Genomic DNA, 27681 nt, shown 5'->3' with positions numbered 1-27681 from the left:
GTTGCTGCAGAGCTCAGTTTTAAACACGGGGAAAGGACAGTCTGTGTGAGAGACACAGAAAATCTGGAAATAAAGGAACAGTTTCTAGGATTTATTGATTGCTCTGAGCCTGAGAATGCTGGTGCCACCTATCCCAGCGTTCAACGGTTTTTACAAGCACCAGGGGCTTCAAACTTGCTGGTCATAGCCCAGTGTTCTGATGGTACCGCTGTCATGGGAGGTCATGTAACTGGAGTACCTCCAAAAATGCTGGAAGATCACCCCTCCCCCCACCCCACTATACATATACGCTGCATGGCTCATGAAATGTATTTGATTTTATTTGAGGCGTACAAAGTAAACAGGATAGCAATGTGATTTTTTTTTTTTTAGAATCCAGGGGGCGTGTTTCCCTTCTTTTCACAGCCTGGCACACACCATGCTTACTTGGAGGCCCAGAAGACGGCTGGAGTGAAACTGAAACTGTCCAGTTTAAGTGACATGCAATGGTCATCCAGACAGAAGAATGCATCTCTTGCAAAGAACTTCATAAGAGCACTACTCAGCAGCTTGTTGGGACTGTCAGAGCTTCCCTACTGAAGATTGATTGGAGCGTTCGGTTTGTTAGAGAATGTGTAGAAAATACATTTTTGAGTGTGCTTGACCTTTTTTAGCATGTTCTTAGTTTGATTCACATAGCACACAAAGTTCTGCAGACACAAGGCATGACACTTTCTCAGGTCTGCAGTGTACAGCAGGGAACTGTCCAAGCGCTGGAACATATGCCAACCAGAGCTCAGCAGGATGCTCTTTTGGAGGAAGCCCAAAAGTTTTGTGAACTGCTTGATGTCCCTGTTACCCCTGGTGTAGAGGAAGAGTATGCTCACAAACAACCTGTGAAAAAACAGCCTTTCTTGGCTGTATAGTTCTTACAAGCACACTGAGAGAATGAGAATATCAGCCAGTGAAAAATGAGAATGCTAAAGGAAAATGGGGAAGATAGCTGTATTTTCCTGTGTTGGACGCACTGTTACGTGATTGTAATCATAGGTTTTCATCCCAGTCAATGGACATAGCTAAAAGTGTAGGTGCAGGGCTAAAATGTGATCCAGAAGGCATTGATGGACTGCTCAGTAAATATTCAAGTGCCCTTTCGATCAATTCGAAACTTCCTCACACAGAGTTGGAGAGACTTCGCGAGTGGTGGGGTCTCAGGTGTGGAGGTGTGGAGGGACTCGGTGGGCACTGGACGGTGGGCCTTGGGTTACAGGGGATTGAGGAAAGAAGGTAGGGACTCGGCTAATGGTGAGCGGTGGAGGTCCTGGCTGTGGGGGGTGGAGGAATTTGGTGGGCAATGGGACCACGTGGGACAGTAAATAGAGGAGGGGAGGGACTTGGCAGTGGCAGGCAGGGGGGCCATACAGAACGGAGGTGGAACAGGAGGCAGAGGTGGAGCCATGATGCAGGCACCAGGGGAGCTTCCAGTGCTTGGCCACCCTCTCCAAATGACAGATCCATGCACCAGCCATGCCGTCTTTCCATTCCCAGCTGTCAGAGTATTGATAGCCCCCCAAAGGTCCCTGGGTCAAAGCCCAGTGCTCTGGAGGGGCCTGGCCTCCTCTACCAACAAGCGTCTGCACATCACAGGCTTAAGCCCTGACTCCTAGGCGGCACTCCCCTGCCAACCAATTGGAACAATAGTCGTCAAAAGGTGAACGACTTGCCAATTCAGAAATATTTTTCAAAATGACCACATTATACAGGTGTCTCAATATAATAAACGCACAGCTTTCCAATCACTTTCAAAGCTGACAGGTAAGTGCTGATCAATTCAGCGTCATTCAGACAAATATGCTTAATTATGCAAGTGATGAGGATTTGTATGAACGAGCTGAAAAACTAGCCAATCGTTCCAAACCACATTTCTTGTTCTTTTCCTGGATAGTTGCTTTCATTCAGATCTGCTTAGAGAAGCGGTTCTCAGACTATGGGAGGTGTGGGAATGTATAAAGGGAGGCTCAAACTGTGTGGGGTGACAGTGAGTGCTGCAGCCTCCTGGGGCTCTTCAGGGTTCTACACTCGTCCCGTGCAGGGTCTCTTGGCAACTGTGACAGGTCATCTGTCATTTGTGTGGATTCCACCCCAAGTACTTAAAAAGAATCTTACAACAATTATCAGCAGCACGCTTATAGTGAAACACAGCTTACATAAATCCTTTTGTGACAAAGGGAGAAAAGCGTACAACACAAGCCAAAGTGAAGGCAGCAGCAGAGGTTCCAGCAAAATGGAGAAGTTGAAAATATGATGCAGCTCATTTCAAACTGGGCTTTGCATGGAGTGGGTCCAATGATGCACCGAGGCCTCAATGTGTTGTATGTTGTGAAGTACGGGCAAACAGCAATATGTGGCCCGGCAAGCTAGGTCAGTGTCTCAAAACAAGTCACCCTACCTTAGTACCTAAACCTGGCAAGTTTTTTCAGAGGAAGCTCAATGAGTTAACGGGACAAAAAAGTTGTTGAAGTGTACAGCAGTGATAACAAGAAGGCTACTTGGTTTCAGAGCGGTAGCCATGTTAGTCTATATCAGCAAAAAGAATATGAGTACTTGTGGCACCTTAGAGACTAACAAATTTATTTGGGCATAAGCTTTCATGGGCTAAAACCCACTTCATCAGATGCATGGAGTGGAAAATACAGTCTCAAGATAGATAGATAGATAGATAGATAGATAGATAGATAGATAGATAGAAAGAACATGATAAGATGGGGTTGCCATACCAACTCTAACAAGACAAATCAATTAAGGTGAGCTATTATCAGCAGGAGAAAAAAAAAAGAAAAAAAAAATCTTCTGTAGTGATAATCAGAATGGCCCTTTTCAAACAGTTTACAAGAAGGTGTGAGTAACAGTAGGGGAAAAATTAGCATGGGGAAATAGTTTTAGTTTGTGTAATAACCCATCCATTCCCAGTCTTTATTCAAGCCTAATTTAATGGTGTCCAGTGTGAAAGTCCAGTTCTGCAGTTTCTTGTTGGAGTCTGTTTTTCAAGGTTTTTTGTTGAAGAATTCTGACTTTTAGGTCTGTAAAAAGGCACGAAGGCAGTAGGAACCAGAATCCCACTGAATGCTGATGGACACTGGGCACCTAATTCACATCTATGCTTCTGAACATCTCCCTCAACCCTCCCTATCCTAATTACAGCTGGTGCAGTGATTCTAGCAGTCCGCAGGTTTCAGGGCACATGCTGATCACTGAAGGGACTCAGGAAGCTGCTCCTGCCCATGGCATGATACTGCACTATGGCGGGTTTATGACTAAGTAGCGGCAATCTGTGTAGTCCTCGGTCAAAGAGAGGCTATCATATGGGAGGGGCTATTACTCTGTGTTTGAAACAAGGATTTGCCAGAACCTTTCAATGTGCATGTTGCATTGTCAGGGATTCAGTGCAGGGCTTGTCCGCTGGGAGGAGAGGAGGAGATGCTCAGATTCTATGACAATGGGCAGCAGCATGGAAATGCAGATAGATAAATGAGTACATCTAAGCCTTGGCCTTTATTTTTCTCTCTGGGGTTTCAGTAGTGCTGGGCCACTCTAACAACTCGGCAAGACTCAGTTTTCCCTGACAATCTGAGCCCCTGGTATCAGAGAATCATTTCTTCACTCTGCTGGGAGGCTCTTACCTGAAGTTCTCCAGGGTCTATTTTCTGCTGTTCTTGCTGCTCAAGAAGCCAAGGGAATTGTAGGGGAGTCCAGGCCAACCTGAGAGTCCACAGGGACTGCACAGGGAAATCATAAAGGTCGCTGTCCGGCACACTGAATGTCAGAAGTGAAATTCATACACTGATGATCACAGCTCTGCCTTTCTTTCGCAGTCTGGAGATTTCCTTCCTCTGCTGAGTGGGATTTTGGTGAGTTGACTGTTTCTACAATAAAATTCAGAGTAACAGCCGTGTTAGTCTGTATTCGCAAAAAGAAAAGGAGTACTTGTGGCACCTTAGAGACTAACCAATTTATTTGAGCATAAGCTTTCGTGAGCTACAGCTCACTTCATCGGATGCATAGTGTGGAAGGTACAGAAGATCTTTTTATACACACAAAGCATGAAAAAATGGGTGTTTACCACTCAAAACCAAAAGGTTTTCTCTTCCCCCCTTCCCACTCTCCTGCTGGTAATAGCTTATCTAAAGTGATCACTCTCCTTACAATGTGTATGATAATCAAGGTGGGCCATTTCCAGCACAAATCCAGGGTTTAACAAGAACGTCTGAGGAGGGGGCGGGGTAGGAAAAAACAAGGGGAACCTATTCCCTAAATATTCCCTAAATAGGTTCCCCTTGTTTTTTCCTACCCCACCCCCCTCCTCAGACGTTCTTGTTAAACCCTGGATTTGTGCTGGAAATGGCCCACCTTGATTATCATACACATTGTAAGGAGAGTGATCACTTTAGATAAGCTATTACCAGCAGGAGAGTGGGTTTGTTGCGTGGGGGGGGGGGGAGAAAACCTGGATTTGTGCTAGAAATGGCCCAACTTGATTATCATACACATTGTAAGGAGAGTGATAACTTTAGATAAGCTATTACCAGCAGGAGAGTGGGAAGGGGGGAAGAGAAAACCTTTTGTAGTGGTAAACAAGCATTTTTTCATGCTTTGTGTGTATAAAGAGATCTTCTGTACTTTCCACACTATGCATCCGATGAAGTGAGCTGTAGCTCACGAAAGCTTATGCTCAAATAAATTGGTTAGTCTCTAAGGTGCCACAAGTACTCCTTTTCCTTTTACAATAAAATTAGTGCTAAGGTCTCAGGAAGGTTTCCAGGATTCAAGTCAAGAACCATCTGGGCTGGAATTCTCCAACATAGTGAATTGAATGGTTTAGTATTATCAGAAACACAAAGAGATTTACTTGGTAAAATTGGAACTACAAATGTATTGGAAGGGTATAGACACTAATTTGTTTTTCCAATCAGTTCCTTGTCTTGTTCTGTGTCCTTCTATCTGTATCAGTAGCTTTGTTTTTCTTGGTCTGTGTTGTTTTTCCTCTGGATCACTCAAGTTTTCCAATTCTGCAACTTCATTGCCCTGTTAAGAAGTGTAGCCAGAGCCTCTACAGTGGATATCTGTGTTACAGAGGGATCACAATAGGAATAAGTTGCACACTGATCTCACATGCTGCCTTCAGTGGGTCACTTCAATTGACACTGGCCTCCCAGAGAACAAATACAGGATCCCTGTGTTTTGGAATCCCCACCTTTCATACCTCGGTCTCAGAATGCCACATAAACTGGGGGTTTCCTTCAGACGCTTTCATCACCCTAACAGAATAGTGCTCTCTCTAGCCGGACGTAAAGCCATGATTTCCACAGCTCTGAACTGGAAGTTATACACTAAAGGTGAAATCTTGATCACATTGAGTTCAATGCCAGAACTCCCAGCACGGCCAGGATTTCACCCTAAATCCACATGTAGGGACATAAATCAATGTCCTGAATCACCCAAGCCAAGAGCCTGAGGTGAATTCAACTGGAGTAGTCCTGTGGCCTCAAGGGAAGGGTGAGCTCATCTGGACCAAAGAGCTGACAGGAGAGTTGTTGAAATCTCAAACTCACAGTTTTAAATGTTCAGAACAATTGGGATCACAATTTTTTCAGGAGGGAGATGGGTCTGCTCTCTCTGTGCCCTGGCATCACTGGGTCTGGAGAGGATGAGAAGCACCAAGAGGCAGTAAAAATAGAAGCATGTTTCTGACATAGAGGACACCAGGTGATGCTGGAAATCGCTCCAGGAAAAAAAAAAAACAGTGTGTGTGTGTTTGTAGGGATGTGCAGTTTCCAGATCACAGTGGCAAGGAGTCCTAAACCCGGGTGATTTAGGGAATGCACATCCTGCCTCAGGCACAGACCGAAGAGGCATAACCAGGACTCCTGAGGCGGGGGGGAAGGGGGGGGGTCTCACACTGTAATGTAACATGGACCACACAGTAGCAGACTGTCTCTGACACCTTCCCCCTTCTGGATCATCCCTCCTCTTGTGAGCAACCCCACGACAGCCTCCTGGCAACGTCAGCAATTGCCAACATGGAAAAGCAGCCTTAGGAAGGTGTGTCCGGATTTCTAATGGGCTTCAATAGGTAAACGTTTGTGTCATTCTGAGGAAGAGTTACTCACACTGGCTCCTTTTAGTCTCCACGTCCTCTCTCCCTCCCGCCTGGCCTGTCCCTCTCTTGTTTTCAGGCTGAGCTGCTGCTCGTGTTCCCTTCGCCCCCAGAAAGTCAGTTCAGGCTGATCTCCCCCTTTTCCCCGGTTCAGGCAAACACTGAGTTCAACCCGGGGGGAGGGATAGCTCAGTGGTTTGAGCATTGGCCTGCTAAACCCAGGGTTGTGAGTTCAATCCTTGAGGGGCCATTTAGGGATCAGGGCCAAAATTGGGGATTGGTCCTGCTTTGAGCAGGGGGTTGGACTAGATGACCTCCTGAGGTCCCTTCCAACCCCGATATTCTATGATTCTATGAGTTCTGGTCCCCAACAGTTTGGTTTGGTTCTAACCTTGTCTGAGGAGGGATTTCTATGAGCTGTCGCTGTGGGGTCTGGCACCTGGTTTTGGCCTGGGTGAGGGGTATCACTGTGTGTCAGGGCTGGAAGTTGTTGGTGTGGGAGACCTACATGGACAGGCGGGCAGTGCTGGTGGTTGTGGGGCAGGCAGGGAGGTAAACATGGGCAGGAGGGCAGCACCGGGGGTTGTGGGGCAGGTGTCAGGATGTACATGGGCAGGCAGGCAGCACTGAGGGTTATGGGGGTAAGGAGGAGGATGTACATGGATGGTGGGCAGTGCTGGTACTTGTGGGGGCACGGAGGGCGGTGTACACAGAGAATCAGGCCGCTGATGGTTGTGGGAAGGGGCAGCAGGGTGTACATTGACACGCGATCAGCACTGGCGGTGGTGAGGACAGGAAGCTGGGTGTACACTGATAGGTGGGCAGCACTGCTGAAATAAATTGTTTCTTTTGTTTGTTGGTCCAAGACCAGCACTGGGGCCTTTCCAGTGCATTTGGGCTGGTGTCCACGTCTCTTTGCCCTCACAAGCCACAGAACTGCAGCCTGGGTGTCAAAACCTTGACTCAGTTTTGTTTCCAACTGTTATTGTTGTTATGTAAATTCAGGCATTTTCACCTGTGGAAACAACCATAGACCCTTGTGTGACACTGCACCCCACATTCTTCCTTGTGATATTAGTATGACATGATTATAGCATAATTATGGCATATTTTATGCAAGATGGGTCATGCAAGATGTCATTGGAAAAGTTAGGATTTTCTGAAAATGATTTAGGAAAATGAAGTGATGAATATTGTCTACAGATCTGTATTTCAAATGTAGTTACTTGGGTAACTGGGGGGGGGGGCGGTTAAGCTGGGGGGTCTTGGGAGGGGGCGGTCAGGGGAAAAGGAGCAGGGGGGTTGGATGGGTCGGGGATTCTGAGGGAGGCAGTCAGGGGGCGGGAAGTGGGAGGGGGCAGAGAGGAGGTGGGGGCCAGGCTGTTTGGGGTGGTCAGAGTTTGGACCAGGGTAGGTGTGTCCCTGCCTGTGTGAATCCTGGTGGAGGTGTGGGACCAGGATCAGGTCTGCTGTTTGTCACAGCAGCACACTGAGAGAGGGAGCCCAGGCTGGGGAGTCAGAGGGCTCAGTGGTTCCCCAGTTCCAGGTGTCACCCCGGGGACAACCCGTCACACTTTGCTCCTCAGCTGCTTCAGTCTCACAAAATACTCCATACTCTCCGTCCCCATCTCAGGCTGCCCCGATTCCAACAGCACGCTGGTCGCCAGTGTCTTCTCCATGCTCCCCAGCCATCCCTGGCTCCCACAACCTCAGAGATGCCCCAAACTCCCCATAATTCTTCCTCTGTAGGGGGTGAGGTACCTCACATTACACCTACTCCCTTGGTTGGGGGGTAATCAGTGACTGTGTCTCACTGGTGATAAATCTCTCTCGTAAGTGGCATATGCCAAGGCACCAATGCGACTTCTCTTGTTACACCCATACAAACTGCGTGGTGCTTCAGGGGCTGCTACATAGGAACAACTCACAAGCTGAGAAGTATGCACATTATATAATAAGAACGGGCAACTCTGGGACATGTGAGGGCCTAGCTCAATTCAGCTGCCATGTGCAGGAACCACTGGTGAGTGCCTGAAACAGTGGGCTACTAGGAAACAGATGTTAAATCGAGGATGCTCTGGGACCATTTGCTATCCAGCTCTGTTACCCATTAATGCAAGGATTGTACCAGATTTCATGGGCTGAAGTCATTATTTTTCTCACCTAAAATGTTCATCCAGCCTCATGAAATACACACCTAGTATAACATTTGAAAGGGGCAGCACTCACATGAGAATTTCTCCCCAGAGGGCTAAATTCAAGAGTCAGGAATAGAAAAAATGCCTTCCATAAGCTCAGGTAAGAGCTTGCAAGCAAAAGGACTCCAGCTGATTCCTGGGGACATGTTTGTAGATTCCAAAGCCAGAAGAGACCATTGTAATAATCTAGTCTGTATAACACAGGCCAGAGAATTTCTGTAAAGTTTTTCCTGGAGCAGATCTTTTAGAGAAACATCCAACTTTGATTTAAACATTCTCAATAACGAAAAATCCACTAGGACCCTTGTTAAATTGTTCCAATGGTAAATTACTCTCACCCTTTAAAAAATGTAGGCCTTATTTCCAGTCAGAATTTCTTTAACTTCAGCTTCCAGCAACCGGATCCTGTTACACCTCTGTATGCTAGGCTGAAGAGCCTATTATTAAATACTGGTCCCTTGTTCGCATACTTACAGATTGTTATCAAGTCAACTTAATCATTTTTGTTAAACTAAATAGATTGAGGGTGAAACTTTAACTGACTGATCTCATGGCATTGTATTTTCTTTAGGATTCCCTTTCCCACTCCTCCTGGATCCCAATGTTTTGCATAGTTTTTGTCTGTGCCTGCACTGTGAGCAGAGCTGTGTACCATGACACCCAGATCCCTGTCCTGAATTCATGCAGTTAATTTAGAACCTTGTAAGATGTTTGATGAGGTCGAGTTTTTCCCTCCAATGGACATACACGTTGCAGTTATTGATATTGAATTTCATCTTCCATCATGGTGCCATTCACGTGGCTTGGTTAGCCCCATCTCAGGTCTTTTCTGGACCTGACTATGACATAAATAATCTGGAGCCACCTGCAAATATTGCCACCTCACTGCTCACCTGCCCTTATTAGATTGGTAATAACTCTAAAATATTTACCATAGTATTTTTTATAAAGTGTGTAACCCCCCTCACTGTGCTTCTCTCCCTTCACAGGCACCTTGAGTATTTCTGAGCCTGATCGACACATTGACCACCTCATGGGAGCTTTCAACCTCACCCCCTCTGTCCCTTCAACATTCATTCTAATGGGCATCCCTGGCCTGGAAGCTGCTCAGCTCTGGATTTCCATCCCTTTCACTCTGTCCTACTGTATTGGCCTGTTGGGAAATGTCATGGTTCTGTTTGTTGTAGGCAAAGAGCAGACCATGTACAAACCAATGTACCTGCTGCTCTGCATGTTGGCAATCACAGACATCGGGATATCTACCTCTGTCGTGCCGAAGTCACTGGGTATTTTTTGGTTCAAGTTGAAAGCTATTACTGTGAATGGCTGCCTCACCCAGACCTTCTTCCTTCACACATTTGTTGCTATACAGTCAGCCGTCCTTCTGACAATGGCCTTTGATCGTTATGTTGCCATATGTAACCCTCTGAGATATGCCACCATCCTCACCAACACACGAATAGCTAAGCTAGGGTTCCTGGGTTTGACAAGAGCTTTTCTCTTCATGCTGCCCGGGCCCCTGCTCCTGAGGAGGCTGTCCTACTGTGGTAACCACATTATCCCACACACGTACTGCGAGCACATAGCTGTGGCAAAGATATCATGTGGGGACATCACATTTCACAAAACATATGGCTTGGTGATAACATTTGTAGTCATCGGGTTAGACTTCATGCTCATTGTCCTGTCCTATGGTCTTATCATCAGGGCCGTCCTCAGAATCTCCTCCAAGAAAGCCCACCAGAAAGCCCTCAATACCTGCACAGCCCACATCTGTGTGATGCTGACATTTTATGCTTCCTGCCTCTTCTCCAGCCTTACCCATCGGTTTGGTCAGGGAATTGCTACCCATGTTCACATCATCTTGGCGAACCTCTATTCTCTTGCCCCCCCAATGCTCAACCCTATCATTTATGGAGTCAAAACCAAAGAGCTTCGTGAGAAATTGGGCAAATACATCTGGGGCCACTAACTTTAAACCTGTGTGACGAGAAGGGGTACGGACATCTCCTCATAAATCAAGGGTGTTCTGTCCCAGTTTGGCTGAGCTCAGTATTTTGGAAGTTCACAGTCTGAGAAGTTCCTCACACCTAACGTCTTATCACTCTGTGACCAAGCACTGCTATCACTGATCCTGTTTCCTTCTCTCCACGCCCACACACCCTGTCACTTGGCCTTTCCATGACTTTCAGACCAACAAAAGTTACTGCCGCTTTCTGACACAAGTTGGCTTTCCATTATTCCCTGTTTGAATAGGGTTCTGGATCAACTTGGATGAACGGAAGCTATACTTTCAGAGAACCAAAGACAAAGAAAGAAACTACCATACTAAGCTTCTTTATCATATGTGCATTAATCCAGTGAAAAAAATGTACCTGATTTTTCTACTTCCAATCCTTCAGGAAGCCTGGAACGTTGGAATGTGTGAATACAGGAATGTGTCAGTTGGAATGTGTGAATACAGGAAAGCTGCTGCAGGAATTGAGGACATTCTATTAGAGCTTGTTGCTGAGAGTTGTGAAACAGTGTGCTTTTGAGATCTGGGCTGCTGTGTTAAACTGTGACATCAATTTTGAGTCAAATAACTTACCACTTTGCAGAGATGGTTTTAGAGTCGCTTTTCAGTTGGAACTTTTCAAATACACACTAACGGTTCCTGTTGTCGAAGATGTGAAACTCGGTGTTGAGAATTCATTTTCGAGTTTGTGAAAGAGGGGAAACAGTGATTTCCACCAAACATCTAGGTGTTTGAATTGTTTGCAGTGCTAAGTCCTTCCACTGTGATCAGCTCTGCACAATGGAGATTGGTTGATATCTCATTTTTTGTCATTCTTTTGTGGAGACTTTGGACAGTTGGAGCAGCAGTGGAGAGCTTTGCGACTGGCCTCATACTGAGGAAAATTAAGCTGAGCAGTTTCGCGTTGAAGTTTTCCAACACACAGATTCCATTGAGGAGAAAATCTTGAATGAACTTGTCTTGTTTGCTCTTTTGTTGCTTTCACTACCTTTTAGCAACACTGCAGTTGAAAGATTGTTTTCTCAGATGGACTTGATAAAAACGAAACTGCACAGCTCGATGGAGGAGGAAATTCTAGCAAATATTCTTCATGTTAGGGCGTACATGCAAAAACACAAAATCTGTTGTGAACAGTTTACAGAAATGAAAGGAATGATTGCACTAGTCACTGCTGATGTATGACCAGCAGCAGAAGCATTCTGCTTCTGAGAAAGACAGTGATGAAACATTGCCTTTCAGAGATTAACGGTAACAAACTAATTCAACACAAAAAATGGACATTGACTACCATCAAGGAATGCATTAGAAATAAATAATATAATCACGTTATTTTGTTTTTGCACGACATACATTTTGGGCTCCTCTTGAGCTATTTTTAATATCGTCAATTGGCATGTTTTGTTTGAAACATCTTCCAACCCTGAATTTGGATAGAAGTACTAGTGTTGGGGTTCTGAATGTGAAGCTGGTTTGCATCTTGCTTTGTTGGTAATGTGGACAAACTCCTGCTGGGGCTTGTACCTTTTCATTTTAAAATAAAATCGGCACCTGGTATCTCACAAAAGCTTTCATTTCTTACTTGATGTATAGGCCAACATGTTAAAAACTAACCCCAAAGTAGTCCAATCTATTTATTGAAACAAAGGGTTTTTTTTTTATTAAGTGGCTTGGGGCTACTATTGCAGTAGAAATCTGGCAACCACAGCCCAGAAAAGTCGGAGCTGGGGGCTGGAGCAGACCAGAGCCAGGAGCTGGGGCAGCGCAGACCAGCTGCACCGCTGGGGAGCCAGGGCAGAGCTACCGCAGGGAGCTGTGGGGACAGAGCCAGGATAGTGGACACCAACGGTGTGACTAGTAACGCGGCAGCCAAGCACAATGAGCAGCTGGGGAGAGCGAGGTGGGGCATTGGGCAGAGGGCCCAGTGCAGGGAGACGTTGCTAGACAGGAGGGCTTTGAAGGCTGGACTCCGAAGAGGGGACGTGAACAGGATGGGAGGGCAGATGCTGGGAAGAAGGGTACTGACACCTAGAGCCTCAGGGAGCATGGCCGCCGCTAGAACGGGTCTCTTACCTGTGGTATCACCGCAGCGCTGTCAGGGTCTGGGAGGGAAACCTCGGATGTGTGAGGAACAGACTGTGAATGTTCCTCACATCCAAGAGGTGGCTGTTTCTGGTCTATCCCCTGCCCATAGACAGGGTTCCTTGTTTCCCTTAATTTTTTCCCATTTGTTCCTTGCTTTCGTTACAGTTGCTGTTTGATAAATTGTATGTGGTTTTAACGTAATGCAGTGATCATCATGTCAGGGAGGAGGCTGGTGCTGAGAGAGTGCCCCTGGGTGGGGACACCCTAGGCCAGTGGTGAGCTGGAGCCGGTTCTCACCGGTTCGCGTGAACTGGTTGTTAAATTTTGAATCAGTTTTAGAACCGGTTGTTAACCTGCTTCCCTGCAGGGGCGCTGAGGTTTTGCTGGGCTCCGGCCGGGAAGTGATGTGATTCCTCCTCCGGCCACCGGGGGCGCTGTGCTGCGGGAGCCACGTGGGCTGCCGCCGGGCCCTGGGCACGAGCCCTGGGGCTGCTGCTGCTCCCCTGGCCCGGGGCTCCCGCTGCTGCCGGGTGGGTCCCCGGCTGCTCTGCTGGGCCTGGGCTGCTCCGAGCCGCTCTGCCCGTGAGCCCCCACTACCCTGCCCGCAGCCAGCCCCTGTCTCCAGCCACCCCCGCACCCCCTGCCCGCAGCCAGCCCCTGCCTCCAGCCACCCCCTGCCCTGCCCGCAGCCAGCCCCTGCCGCACCCCTGGCACCCCCTGCTCGCACCAGCCCCTGTCTCCAGCCACCCCCGCACCCCCTGCCCGCAGCCAGCCCCTGACGCACGCACCCCCTGCCCTGCCTGCAGCCAGCCCCTGTCTCCAGCCACCCCTGCACACTCTGCGTGCAGCCAGCCCCTGCCACATGCACCCCCTGCCCTGCCCACAGCCTGCCCCTGTCTCCAGCCAGCCCCACACCCCCTTGCCTCCAGCCAACCCTGCACCCTCCTGTCTCCAGCCAACTCCGCACCCTCTGCCCTGCCCACAGCCAGCCCCGCACCCCCTTGCCTCCAGACAACCCCACACCCTCCTGTCTCCAGCCAGCTCCACACCCCCTGCCCTGCCTGCAGCCAGCCCTGAACCCCCTGCCTCCAGCTAGCCCTGCCCCACGCCCCTATCTGCGGCTGGCCCCACGTCCACTGGTGCCCTGCAGTTCCCAGGGCACACCTGCTTCAATGAGGGGGGCAGGGAGCAGCTGGGACCCACACATGTGCACACCCTAGGGTGACCAGACAGCAAGTGTGAAAAATCAGGACAGGGGTTGGGGGGTAATAGAAGCCTATATAAGAAAAAGACCCCCAAATCGGGACTGTCCCTATAAAATTGGGACATCTGGTCACCCCAGCACACCCTCAGGGACTGGCGGGGACCCACATGTGAACCGGAGCTCATTTCTAGTTCAAGCCCATCTTTTTAAAAAAGAACTTTAAGCAGGGTTAACATACATCCATATTTTTCCGGAGAGGTCAGGTTTTTTGGTTCTTAAATTGCTGTCCGGGAGGAATTTTTAAAATTTAAAAATTCCTCCCGGGAAAATATGGACATATGGTAACCCTGTTGGTACAAAAAATACATACTGGGGCACATCCCTTAAATCAAAACTTTTTATAGGGAACCGGTTGTTAAGATTTTGGCAGCTCATCACTGCCCTAGCCCCTGTCCTAAGTGATAAGGGTGAGACTGGGGGTCAAATCCAGGGCTGGACACTGACGTGGGCAGTCCAGGTGATGGACCAGAGCGATGTACTGAAGGGGACTCTGTTTGATACCTACCATGTGACCTGACCTGCTGACGGAGAGCCAGCTGGGCTTATGGAGGCAGTTAATGAGCCAGCCAGGTGAGAAACACGCAGTGCTGGAGAGGGTGGACCCAAGCTTCAGCTTGACCAGGCAGGCACTCTGCCAAGTAACTCCTTCAGTGGGAGCAGCAGTGCCCAGGGCTCCCCACTCGCCTGGGACATAAGGCTCCCTGCATTAGAAGCCTTGCCTAGAGTGGGGCTGACCTAAAGATGCTCCCGATCTGATCTCTGGGATGGGAGTCGGAGGTTGGTGGTGGGTACGGAAGAAGAGGAGTGTGCGTGCCAGAAGCTCTGTGTCCTGGTTGGGGCTTTGAGCCTCTCTGCTATCTAGGCTGTGGTGGGGTGGCCCTGCACTCTCCTCCCCTAAGAAACCCACACTTGCCCAGGAAATGGCTTCCTCTTTCATCCAGCACTCCCAGCAGGTAGAGGAGCACACACTTGTCTCCACTCAGGTGAGCCCCATGCTAACCAGGGGTGGTGCAGCCTGCTCCCATTCCTCCCCTGCATATCAGTGATATATGAGAGGGGAGGGGAGATGCAGGGTTTTCTTCCAGAGTTTTCTTCCAGAGTTTGGCTGCCAGCCCCTCCCTCCTTGCACAGTACCTGCATGGGTTGCGTGCCAAACCCCACTCCCTCCGCCAGTGTGTGATGGAGCCCCTGGCCAGGAGCGGTAAACAAACAGCACCTGCACCAAAGAGCTGGGAGATGTGCGATGGGACTGCTGCTTTAGCTCCGCAGGGAGAGGTAGGGGAGGAACAGCTGCTTTCCCAGCGAGTCAATGAGGGTAAAGGGGAGGCTGCCTGAGGGGGCCTGACTCCAGCTGTTGGGGGGAACACCTTAAAATTTCACATCCCCCACTATCAGCTGGTAAAGGTCCTCTCTGGTCCCCTGGCTCAGAAGCTTCATTAGCTTGGTCCCAGGGGCTGCCTCCCCAAAATCAGGCAGGTGGATGCACAGGAGATGAATGGATGTGAGACCCCCCACCCCAGCTGAACTGGAGCGAGAATGGGGGCCACACTGGGTAGGGGACTAGGATGCTCACCCGCTGCACTCTGCCTATCCCCACCCTCAGGCTTTCTGTTTCTGTTTCCACCAGTTCTACTTAACAGAATACTCAGATTCCTGGGGCAAGGCCTTGGGGACACCACTGGGCAAAGCGCTGGGCACATTTCTATACTGCATCGAGAATAAAGAAACTCCTTCCTTTACTCCCATCTCTGATTTAATCCCATATCCTGCAAACCTCATTTGTCCTCTGGAAGGCATTGGCATTCCTGCTGTTAGTGTGAGGACAATGTGGGATTGTGACTTAGACGTTTCAGGTCTTTAAACTGGGAGTGGGGATAGGCTCTGCCCTTCTCCCCGCCATGCTTCAACCCGGCTGCTCTAGTGGCTTGTCAATAGTCAGAATTCAGGTTTTTTTTAGTTTTTTATAACTGATGGGTAATATCAATGGTTTATTTGTAAGATTTTTTGGATTTTCATAATTTTTATTTTTCACAGTAGTGGGAAATTATGGGGGAGGGCAGATAATTTTTAATGACAGTAGAGGTTGAGCCTCCAGGAGTTCAAGCCTTAAAGCTGCTAAAACACACACCTGTGGTATAGTGTGACAAATGTCTTGTAACTTAGGGATTCACTGTGTTTTTTGGGGAGTATTTCAGGAAACTTGGATGGCAAAAAAATGTCACCAGGACCTTAAAGAAGATGTCAGGTGTGCAGAACAGGAAACAAAAATGCTCTGGTAAAGACTGCAATGAAGAAAGGAGCAGATGCCATGAAAAAATACTAGAAATCTGTTAACAGCAACCTCTACAGCAGTAGCGAGATGGTCACAGTGGAGACATCAAAGGAGAAATGCGTAGGTGATCCACAATTCAACATTCAAGAATCATTGCCAGTGAAATAGAGAGACCAAAACAAAACTGAAATTCTTTATCTACATAAGAACATTAGAACATAAGAATGCCCATAATGGGTCAGACCAAAGGTCCATCTAGCCCAGTATCCTGTTTTCCGACAGCGGCCAATGCCAGGTGCCCCGCTGAGGGAATGAACAGAACAGGGAACCATCTAGTGATCCATCCCCTGTCTCTCATTCCCAGCTTCTGGCAAACAGAGGCGAGGGACACCATCCCTGCCCATCCTGGCTAATAGCCATTGATGGACGCAACCTCCATGAATTTATCTAGTTTTTTTTTTAACCCTGTTATGGTTTTAGCCTTTACAAAATCCTTTGGCAAGGAGTTCCACAGGTTGACAGTGCATTGTGTGGAAAAAATACTTCCTTTTATTTGTTTTAAACCGTCTCCCTATTAATTCAATTTGGTGACCCCTAGTTTTTGTGTTATGAGAAGTAGTAAACAACATTTCCTTATCTACTTTCTCTACACCAGTCATGATTTTATAGACCTCAATCGTATCTCCCCTTAGCCATCTTTTTTCCAAGCTGAAAAGTCCCAGTCTTATTAATCTCTCCTCACACGGAAGCTGTTCCATACCCCTAATCAGTTTTGTTGCCCTTTTCTGAACCTTTTCCAATTCCAATATATCTTTTTTGAGATGGGGTGACCACCTCTGCACTCAGTATACAAGATGTGGGCATACAATGGATTTTTATACAGGCAACATTATATTTTCTTTCCTATTATCTGTCCCTTTCTTAATTATTACCAGCATTCTGTTTGCTTTTTTGACTGCCACTGCACATTGAGTGGATGTTTTCAGAGAACTATCCACAATGACTACAAGATCTCTTTCTTGAGTGATAACAGCTAATTTAGACCCCGTCATTTGATATGTATAGTTGGGATTATGCTTTCCAATGTGCATTTCTTTGCATTTATCAACAGTAAATTTTGTCTGCCATTTTCTTGCCTAGTCACCCAGTTTTGAGAGATTCTTTTGTAGCTATTCACAGTCTGCCTCAGTCTTAACTATCTTTAGTAATGATGTATCATCTGCATATTTTACTACCTCACTGTTTACCCCTTTTTCCAAATCATTTATGATTATGTTGAATAGGACTGGTCCCAGAACAGACCCCTGGGAACAGCCGGTATCAAGTGGAGTGCCCCAAGGGTCGGTCCTGAGGCCGGTTTTGTTCAATATCTTCATAAATGATCTGGAGGATGGTGTGGATTGCACTTTCAGCAAGTCTGCAGATGACACTAAGCTAGGAGGAGAGGTAGATACACTGGAGGGTACAGACAGGATACAGAGGGACCTAGACAAATTAGAGGATTGGGCCAAAAGAAGTCTCATGAGGTTCAACAAGGACAAGTGCAGAGTCCTCCACTTAGGACGGAAGGATCCCATGCACCGCTACAGACTAGGGACCGAATGGCTCGGCAGCAGTTCTGCAGAAAAGGACCTGGGAATTACAGTTGACAAGAAGCTGGATATGAGTAAGAAGTGTGCCGTTGTTGCCAAGAAGGCCAATGGAATTTTGGGATGTATAAGCAGATCGAGGGACGTGACCGTTCCCCTCTATTCGACACTGGTGAGGCCTCTTCTGGAGTACTGTGTCCAGTTTTGGGCCCCACACTACAAGAAGGATGTGGAAAAATTGGAAAACGGAGGGCAGCGGAGGGCAACAAAAATGATTAGGGGACTGGAACACATGAGTTATGAGGAGAGGCTGAGGGAACTGGGATTGTTTAGTCTGCGGAAGAGAAGAATGAGGGGGGATTTGATAGCTTCTTTCAACTACCTGAAAGGGGGTTCCAAAGAGGATGGATCTAGACTGTTCTCAGTGGTAGCAGATGACAGAACAAGGAGTAATGGTCTCAAGTTGCAGTGTTGGAGGTTTAGTTTGGATATTAGGAAAAACTTTTTCAGCAGGAGGGTGGTGAAACACTGGAAAGCGTTACCTAGGGAGGTGGTGGAATCTCCTTCCTTAGAAGTTTTTAAGGTCAGGCTTGACAAAGCCCTGGTTGGGATGATTTAGTTGGGGATTGGTCCTGCTTTGAGCAGGGGGTTGGACTAGATGACCTCCTGAGGTCCCTTCCAACCCTGAATATTCTGTGATTCTATGACAGTACTATTTACCTCTCTCCCTTCTGAAAACTGATAATTTATACCTACTCTTTTTTTCCTATCTTTCAACCAGTTATCAGTCCATGAGAGCACTTTCCTTCTTATCCCGTGGCAGCTTACTTTGCTTAAGAGCCTTTGGTGAGGGACCTTGTCAAAGGCTTTCTGAAAATCTCAGTAAACTATATCCACCGTACCCCCTTGGTCCACATGCTTGTTGACCCCCTCAAAGAATTCTAGTAGATTGGTGAGGCATGATTTCCCTTTACTAAAACCATGTTGACTCTTGCTCAACAAATTATGTTCATCTATATGTCTGACAATATTTTTATTTATTATAGTTTCAACCAGTTTTCCTGGTATTGAAGTCAGACTTACAGGCCTGTAATTGCCAGGATCACCTCTGGAGCCCTTTTGAAAAATTAGTGTCACGTTAGCTATCCTCCAGTCATTTGGTACAGAAGCTGATTTAAATGATAGGTTACAGACGACAGTTAGTAGTTCTGCAAGTTCACATTTGAATTCCTTCAGAGATCTTGGGTGAATCCCATCTGGTCCTGGTGACTCATTGCTGTTTAGTTTATCAAATTGTTCCAGAATAATGATCTCGACCAGAATAATTCTGATGTCACTGGTGATAGAGAGAAAATGATTTCCATTATAGGCATTGGTGATGCCATTTCTTATCCTGACTTATGGCCCAATCTAATGTCCAAAATTCATGATCTGCTCCTGACCAACTGGCCACCAGAAGCAGAAGGACGTGGATTTTCCTGTGGAGAAGCAGAATCACCATTTTTCTGTTATGTTTTTACACAGACAGCTTGGAAATAGCAAGGTTCTGAAGCGGCGCTCGCTGCTTTACTTGGATTCCACTGACAAGGTTTTCTGTTTCTGCTGCCAGGTCTTTGACACGAATCCAAATCCATCCCTAACATGTGAGATGTCAAATGATTGGGAGCACACGTCTCAGATTCTCGTGAGTCATGAAAAGCTGCATAGTCATTTCATGGCTGTTGAGGCTCTCTACACAAACATCCCACACACAGATGGAAAACAAACTGTCAGGAACAGTATCCCTGAAGATGCCACAGCACAACTGGTTGCTAAGCTCTGTGACTTTATCCTCATGCACAATTATTTAAAATGTGGTGACAATATATACCTCCAGACCAGTGGCACCACTAGGGGCACCTGCATGGCCCCACAGAATGACAACATTTGTACGGCTGACCTGGAACAACGCTTCCTGAGCTCTCGTCCACTCATGCCCCTTCTCTACCTACACTACATTGATGACATCTTCATCATCTGGACCCATGGGAAGGAAATCCTGGAAGAATTCCACCACGATTTCAACAGTTTCCACCCCACCATCAACCTCAGACTTGTCCAACCTATATGGGAGGTCCACTTCCTAGACATCATGGTGCAAATAAGTGATGGTCACATTAACACCACCTTATACCTTCATGCCTCCAGCTTCCATCCTGGACACACCACGTGATCCATTGTCTACGGCCAAGCATTGAGGTACAACCGCATTTGCTCCAGCCCTCAGACAGAGACCAACACCTACAAGATCTTCACCAAGCATTCTCAAAACTACAACACCCGCATGAGGAAATAAGGAAACAGATCAGCAGAGCCAGACGTGTACCCAGAAGCCTCCTGCTGTGAGACAAGCCCAAGAAAGAAACCAACAGAACTGCACTGGCCATCACATAGAGTCCTCAGCCAAAACCTCTCCAGTGCATCATCAGTGATCTACAACCCATCCTGGACAATGATCCCTCACTTTCACACGCCTTGGGAAGCAAGCCAGTCCTCGCCCACAGACAACCCACCAGCCTGAAGCATTTTCTCACCAGCAATGGCACACCGCACCATAGTAACTCTATCTCAGGAACCAATCCATGCAGCAAACCTCGATGTCAACTTTGCCCACACATCTACACCAGCGACACAATCACTGGACCTAACCAGATGTGCCACACCATCACCGGTTCATTCACCTGCACGTCCACCAATTAATATACGCCATCATGTGCCAGCAATGCCCCTCTGCCATGTACATCGGCCAAACTAGACAGTCCCTACGTAAAAGGATAAATGGACAGAAATCAGATATTAGGAATGGCAATATACAAAAACCTGTAGAGAACACTTCAATCTCCCTGGACACACAATAGCATATGTAAAGGTAGCCATACTGCAGCAAAAAGACTTCAGGACCAGACTTCAAAGAGAAACTGCTGAGCTTCAGTTCATTTGCAAATTTGACACCATCAGCTCAGGATTAAACAAAGACTGTGACTGGCTCGCCAACTACAAAAGCAGTTTTTCCTCCCTTGGTGTTCACACCTCAACTGCTAGAAGAGAGCCTCATCCTCCCTGATTGAACTAACCTCGTTATCCCTAGCCTGAATCTTGTTTGCATATTTATACCTGTTTCTGGAAATTTCCACTACATGCATCTAAAGAAGTCCGTATTTACCCACAAAAGTGTACACTCCAATACGTCTGTTAGTCCATAAGGTGCCACAGTACTTTTTGCCACTTTTATAGTCATTTCAATTCCTTCCAAACATGCGTCAAAGCGGAGCAAAAGGAGAAAACAAAATAATTGCATCAACATGGAGCATCAATGTGTGATTAAGCAAGAGACAAAACAGTGGGAGAACGTTATAAAGAGGCTCAAGACAATAACACTTTATCTTTCTAAAAGTAAAATGGCTTTCCAAGGCTCATCCGACAGGCTCTTTATGGTGAACAACGGGAACTTCCTCAGATTCATGGAATGACTAGGCAAGTACGATGAAGTAATGAAGGGACATTTGTAATGCATACTTTCCAGGGAGGTGTCATATCACTACAACAAAAAAAGAATCCAGAATGAGATACTTGAATTATTGCTGAAGAAGTCCTGCAAGTTGTTATTAAAAGATTAAGGAGTGACAAGTACTATTCTCTGATATTGGACTGCACGTCAGATGTGAGTCTTTCTGAAAACCTCCACTCAATGTGCAGCGGCAGTCAAAAAAGAGAACAGAATGTTTACAATCATTAAAAAAGGGATAGATAATAATACAGAAAACATCATCTTGCCTCTGCATAAATCCATGGTATGCCCATATTTGGAATACTGCAGTCAGATGTGGTTGCCCCTCTTAAAAAAAAGATGTATTGGAATTGGAAAAGGTTCAGAAAGGGCAACAAAAATGATTATGTGTATGGAACGGCTTCCATATGAGGAGAGATTAATAAGACAGGGACTTTTCATCTTGGAAAAGAGATGACTAATGGGGGATATGATAGAGATCTGTAAAATCATGATTGGTATGGAGAAGGTAAATAAGAAATTGTTAATTACTTTTTCTCATAAGGGAAGCACTAGGGGTCCCCAAATGAAATTAATAGGTAGCAGATTTAAAACAAACAAAAGGAATTATTTATTCACACAACACACAGTGAACCTGTGGAACTCCTTGCCAGAGGATGTTGTGAAGACTAAGCCTATAACAGGATTAAAAAAAAGAACTAGATGTGTTCATGGAGAATAGGTCCATCAGTGGCTATTAGCCAGCATGGTCAGGGATGGTGTCCCTAGCCTCTGTGTGCCAGAAGCTGGGAAGGGGTGACAGGAAATGCATCACTTGTTGATGACCTGTTCTGTTCATTCCCTCTGGGGCACCTGTCAGAAGACAAGATACTAGTCTAGATGGAGCTTTTGTCTGACCCAGTATGGTCATTCTTATGTGCTAAGAAATCCTTACTGATCACGGACCTAATTGCACTTTTAAACAAATGAAAGAACTGTGTAATCTACTGAAGGTAAAGACATTTATAACTGATGGACTGTGTAAGGCTGTCACAGTCCTCTCCTTGTCTGTCATGGAGGGAGACCATGCCTTTTCACTGCCATGCTCCTAGAACGACTCAGTTCATGTTGGGAATTAGCTGAGAGTTAATAAATAATAGCTTCACGCCTGCACTCCAGGCCAGGCAACAATTGGTTCTGTCAGCCCCAGTTCTCAGCCAGAGCAGTTCAGCACACACTTAGTGCTTCTGGCCCACAGTCAGGTGAGGTAGCAATAAGTCTATTGACCTTGCTCCCTCAATCAGGGTAGGAGTGTAATCAGTTAACGGCTCTGGTTTGCAGTCAGGCAGAGCATTAGTGAGTCTGTCTGCTGGTGGCCTTCAATAGGGAGGGGCGGCAATCAGTTCAGGCAATGTCTCTGGCCTACAGTCAGGTAGAGCAATACAGCAGTCTCGGCGGGAATAGCTCTCCCATGAGAGCCAGAAAAAAGCATCTGGTGTTCTAGCTCAGGTGGGCGCCAGACCAATGCAGGCCTCCTGGCTGAAATATGGGGAGTCTCCCACCCCCAGGAGTACCAGGGGGTAAGGGGCACAGGCCCACCCACTTCACTGTGTCCGAACCCAGGGCCCTAACGGTGCCGGAGTGGTCCGCCACTGGGTCAGCGTGAAAATCTGGCCACAACACACTGGCCGACTTGCAGTTCATAGCACAGATGAACCTGATTTGGCTTCCATGGGCTCCTTCCTATACTCCCAGTCATCAGGAACATAGATTCAGCATTGTCGTTCACCTCGCTGGGGCAGACAGCTAGTGACAGTCTGAATAGCTCCTCACTGTCACCAGTGTCTGGCAGCTCTGACAGTCCCTCCAGGTCTCCGGCAGTATAGTGGCTTCTGTCATGTCCATACTTCATCAGTGGGGTGGGGGAATGTAATGCTCCTCTGACAGATCTGGGCTAACTGAGCTGGAGGGCTGGTCTTTTATAATTCTGGTTCCTGTTCCCCTGCTTCTGGTAGAATGGCCACGGAAATCCTGGTTCTGCCACCAAGAAGCAGTTGCGGTCCTCTCACCATTCTTCATGGAGGGAGACCACGTCCTCTTACTACCGGCTACTGATTGCGCCATTCCAAACAGTATCAGGGGGTAGCCGTGTTAGTCTGTATCCACAAAAACAACAAGGAGTCCGGTGGCACCTTAAAGACTAACAGATTTATTTGGACATAAGCTTTCGTGGGTAAAAACCTCACTTCTTCAGATGCATCAGTGGCAGTGGCATATGAAGAAGTGACTATTTTTACCCACGAAAGCTTATGCCCAAAAAAATCTGTTAGTATTTAAGGTACCACCGGACTCCTTGTTGGTTTTATTCCAAACAGTGGGACCAACTCTTCTCCTACCTCCTTTTTGGTATAAGGAAGGTGGCTAAAGCCTCCAACTTTTCTCCCTTCTCTGGGAAGCAGACTCAAGGCTTTAGAATCATAGGATATCAGGGTTGGAAGGGACCTCAGGAGGTCATCCAGTCCAACCCCCTGCTCAAAGCAGGACTAATCCCCAGTTTCTGCCCCAGATCCCTAAATGGCCCCCTCAAGGATTGAACTCACAACCCTGGGTTTAGCAGGCCAATGCTCAAACCACTGAGCTATCCCTCCCCCCTTTCTATACCTGCTTGGGGAAACATGGAAGAGCAAAGACCCCAGGCAAACTATTGGTTCAATGGCAGGGTCAGTTTGAGGTAGTGAAGCATGTGGATCCATTGACTATGGTGTCCAGCACCCAGGGAAGAAAAAGGAGACTCAGATGAGAACATAACAGTGGCCATATTGGGTCAGACAAATGGTCCAACTAGTCCAGTACCTTGTCTTCTGACAGGGGGCAATGCAGGTCCTTCAGAGGGAAAGAATAGAAAAGGGCTATGATCGAGGGATCCATCTCCTCCTCTCCAATCCCATCATCTGGCAGTCAGAGGCTAAGGACACCCAGAACATGGGGCTGCATCCCTGAAAACCTTGGCCACCAGCCATTGATGGACCTATCCTCCATGAACTTCTCTAGTTCCTTTTTGAACCCTATTATACTTTTGGCCTTCACAGCGACCACCAACAATGAGTTCCACAGGTTGGCTGTACATTGTATGTAGTGTTTCCTTTCTTTTGTTTTAAACCCACTGCCTCTTAATTTCCTTGGGTGATCCCTTCTTCTTGTGTTATGTGAAAGAGTAAACAAGACAGTTCTGGTCTCCCATGTTTAAGAAGGATGAATTCAAACTGGAACAGGTGCAGAGAAGGGCTACTAGGATGATCTGAAGAATGGAAAACTTGTCTTATGAAAGGAGACTCAAGGAGCTTGGCTTGTTTAGTCTAACTAAAAGAAGGTTGAGGGGAGATATGATTGCTCTCTATAAATATATCAGAGGGATAAATACCGGAGAGGGAGAGGAATTATTTAAGCTCAGTACCAATGTGGACACAAGAATAAATAGATATAAACTGGCCACCAGGAAGTTTAGTCTTGAAATTAGACGAAGGTTTCTAAACATCAGAGTAGTGAAGTTTTGGAATAGCCTTCCAAGGGAAGCAGTGGGGGCAAAAGATCTATCTGGCTTTAAGATTAAACTTGATAAGTTTATGGAGGAGATGGTATGATGGGATAACGTGGTTTTGGTAATTAAATATTCATGGTAAATAGGCCCAATGGCCTGTGATGGGATATTAGACGGGGTGGGATCTGAGTTATCCAGGAAAGAATTTTCTGTAGTATCTGGCTGATGAATCTTGCCCATATGCTCAGGGTTTAGCTGATCGCCACATTTGGGGTCGGGAAGGAATTTTCCTCCAGGGCAGATTGGAAGAGGCCCTGGAGGTTTTTCGCCTCCTCTGTAGCATGGGGCACGGGTCACTTGCTGGAGGAATCTCTGCTCCTTGAAGTCTTTAAACCACGATTTGAGGACTTCAATAGCTCAGACATAGGTGAGAGGTTTTTTGGAGGCATGGGTGGGTGAAATTCTGTGGCCTGTGCTGTGCAGGAGGTCGGACTAGATGATCATAATGGTCCCTTCTGACCTAAATAGCTATGAATCTATGAATCTATGACTTAGATATTAATTTTGTCTACACCATTCACAATTTTATAGATCTCTATCATATCCCCTTTTAGATGTCTCTTTTCCAAGCTGAAAAGTCACAGTCTTTTAAATCTCTCCTCAGATGGAAACTGTCCCATACCCATAATAATTTTTGTTGTTCTTCTCTGTAACTTTTCCATTTCTAATATAGCTTTTTTGAAACGGGGCGACAAGAACTGCATCCAGTATTCATGGAGTGGGGTTAATAGAGGCATTATTATATTTTCTGTCTTCTTACCTATCCTTTGCCTAATGGTTCCCAATGTCCGGTTAGTTTTTCTGACTGCTGTTACACATGGAGCATGTGTTTTCAGAGCACTATATACAATGACCTCTTTCTTAAGTGGCAACACCTAGTTTAAACCTTATCATTTTGTCTGTCTAGTTGAGATTATGTTTTCAAATGTGCTCTCTTTTCTGCTATATCAAACCTGCTATCATTTGAATCTTGTAAAATCTTAGGAGAGGATCCTCCTTATAACCTCATTGTGATACTGCATTCTATAGTCTTCATAGAATCATGGAATCATGGAATATCAGGGTTGGAAGGGACCTCAGGAGGTCATCTAGTCCAACCCCCTGCTCAAAGCAGGACCAATCCCCAGCTAAATCATCCCAGTCAGGGCTTTGTCAAGCCTGATCTTAAAAACCTCAAAGGAAGGAGATTTCACCACCTCCCTAGGTAACGCATTCCAGTGCTTCACCACCCTCCCAGTGAAAAAGTTTTTCCTAATATCCAACCTAAACCTCCCCCACTGCAACTTGAGACTATTACTCCTCGTTCTGTCATCTGCTACCACTGAGAACAGTCTAGATCCTTCCTCTTTGGAACCCCCCTTTCTGGTAGTTGAAAGCAGCTATCAAATCCCCCCTCATTGTTCTCTTCCGCAGACTAAACAATCCCAGTTCCCTCAGCCTTTCCTCATAAGTCATGTGTTCCAGTCCCCTAATCATTTTTGTTGCCCTCCGCTGGACGCTTTCCAATTTTTTTTCACATCCTACATTTTACTGCCTGAATACCGAACTTGACAAATCAAAACCCAAAGAGAGTAATGTTGATTCTAAAGCAGTGTTTCCTAATCTGGCAGGCAAGTGCCCAGACTAGTTTCAGGTGTGTGTTGAAGGGGGGGCAAAGGGAAGGCAACCCAATACGATGTGCCCACTGCAAATACTGTTACAGTTAAAGTATCTGGTACCTCTTTGAAAACCATGTGCCTTTCCTACTGCTCCTCTGTTATGATTATGATATAAATATGACATACGTGATACATTTTGTACACAATATGTCTTGTCAGATGTCATAGGAAAAGTTATGATTTGCTGAAAAGGACTATCCTATTTATATGCATGTATCATGTTTGTATCTGAAGTTATGAATATTGACTATGTATCTGTATTTCAAATGTAGTTACACCTGTGTGACACCCACTAGGCAAAATGCTTCTAGTTTAGACAGCTGGTTCTGAAGGGCCTATTTGGGGTAATGGGCCATTAGGGGAAACAATAGGCTTTAGGAGAAGCTTATCCCCCACCTGGTGAGCCTTCCTGAGAAAGCTCCAAACAGCCTATGGATAATGGCTGCTATGACTTTGCAGGCCATGCAAGGGTATGTGACCAGACCACATGGCACTCAGCTCCATTTTTGGGTACCTGTATTTTTCCACAAACTGGTCTGGGAACTGTTTTTGGAAGAAAAGATTTCCGCCACAAGTTAAAGCTATATAATGTGGGGTGTGACATCACCTAATGGCCTCACTCCCCTCACAAGAGAACTCCTGGCAACACCTGAGGAACAAAGACTGAACTGCAGGAAGTGCTGGTCCCAGGCTAGAAGGATTTCTAGTCTGTGTATCGAAACCTGGTGGACTGCTTGTATCACCAGCCAGGGTAAAAAATTGATAATTCATATCCAATCTATTTAATATCTTAGACTTAGTGTGCGGCTTTGTTTATTTGCTAGGTATTCTGCTTTGATATGTTTGCTATCACTTATAATCACTTAAAATCTTATCTTTTTGTAGTTAAATTTATTTTTTGTTTTATCTAAACCTGCGTGCCTTTGAGTGAAGTGTCTGTGGAAGATCTCGGCTTGGTTAAGACAGGCTTCGTGTCACACTCATACCATCCAGAGCCCAAGTTAGTCCACCAGGCACCTGGCACCAGGCATGGGGGAATGACTGTAGATGGAAAAAAAACAGAGGTTGCAGTTGTTTGATTCTTTACCACTGTGTTCTCACCCCAGCAGGGCACACCTATCTAAAATACCACCATAGTGAAATGGCCCCAGGGCACCAGATCAGGGAAACCCTATGGCTTTTCCCTCATGAAATGTGGGATACCATATGAGATGAACTTCAGATCATTTTGGTACTGGGCATGGTGAAGGAATCGAAAAGTGAGTGGAGAAATCCCATAGTAACAGTTCTGATGCAGGACAATGCAACCCGTTTCTGCATCGATTTCTGAAAGATCAACACTGT

The 27681-nt window shown here is 46.5% G+C and overlaps 1 protein-coding gene across 1 annotated transcript; it reads left to right on the top strand.

Moving 5' to 3' along the window:
- The first annotated feature begins 8412 nt into the window (after window positions 1-8412).
- LOC142071080 (olfactory receptor 52K2-like) lies at window positions 8413-10303 on the top strand. The gene is made up of 2 exons (XM_075125387.1): window positions 8413-8431; window positions 9321-10303. Exons 1-2 carry the CDS (start codon window positions 8413-8415, stop codon window positions 10301-10303), a joined length of 1002 nt encoding a protein of 333 aa, XP_074981488.1.
- The last annotated feature ends 17378 nt before the right edge of the window (window positions 10304-27681 follow it).

The sequence above is a fragment of the Caretta caretta genome, chromosome 1 (assembly GCF_965140235.1).
Source record: "Caretta caretta isolate rCarCar2 chromosome 1, rCarCar1.hap1, whole genome shotgun sequence".
NCBI lineage: Eukaryota > Metazoa > Chordata > Testudines > Cheloniidae > Caretta > Caretta caretta.
Note: the sequence above shows the minus strand (reverse complement) of the source record. Positions and strands in the feature narration are given on the sequence as shown.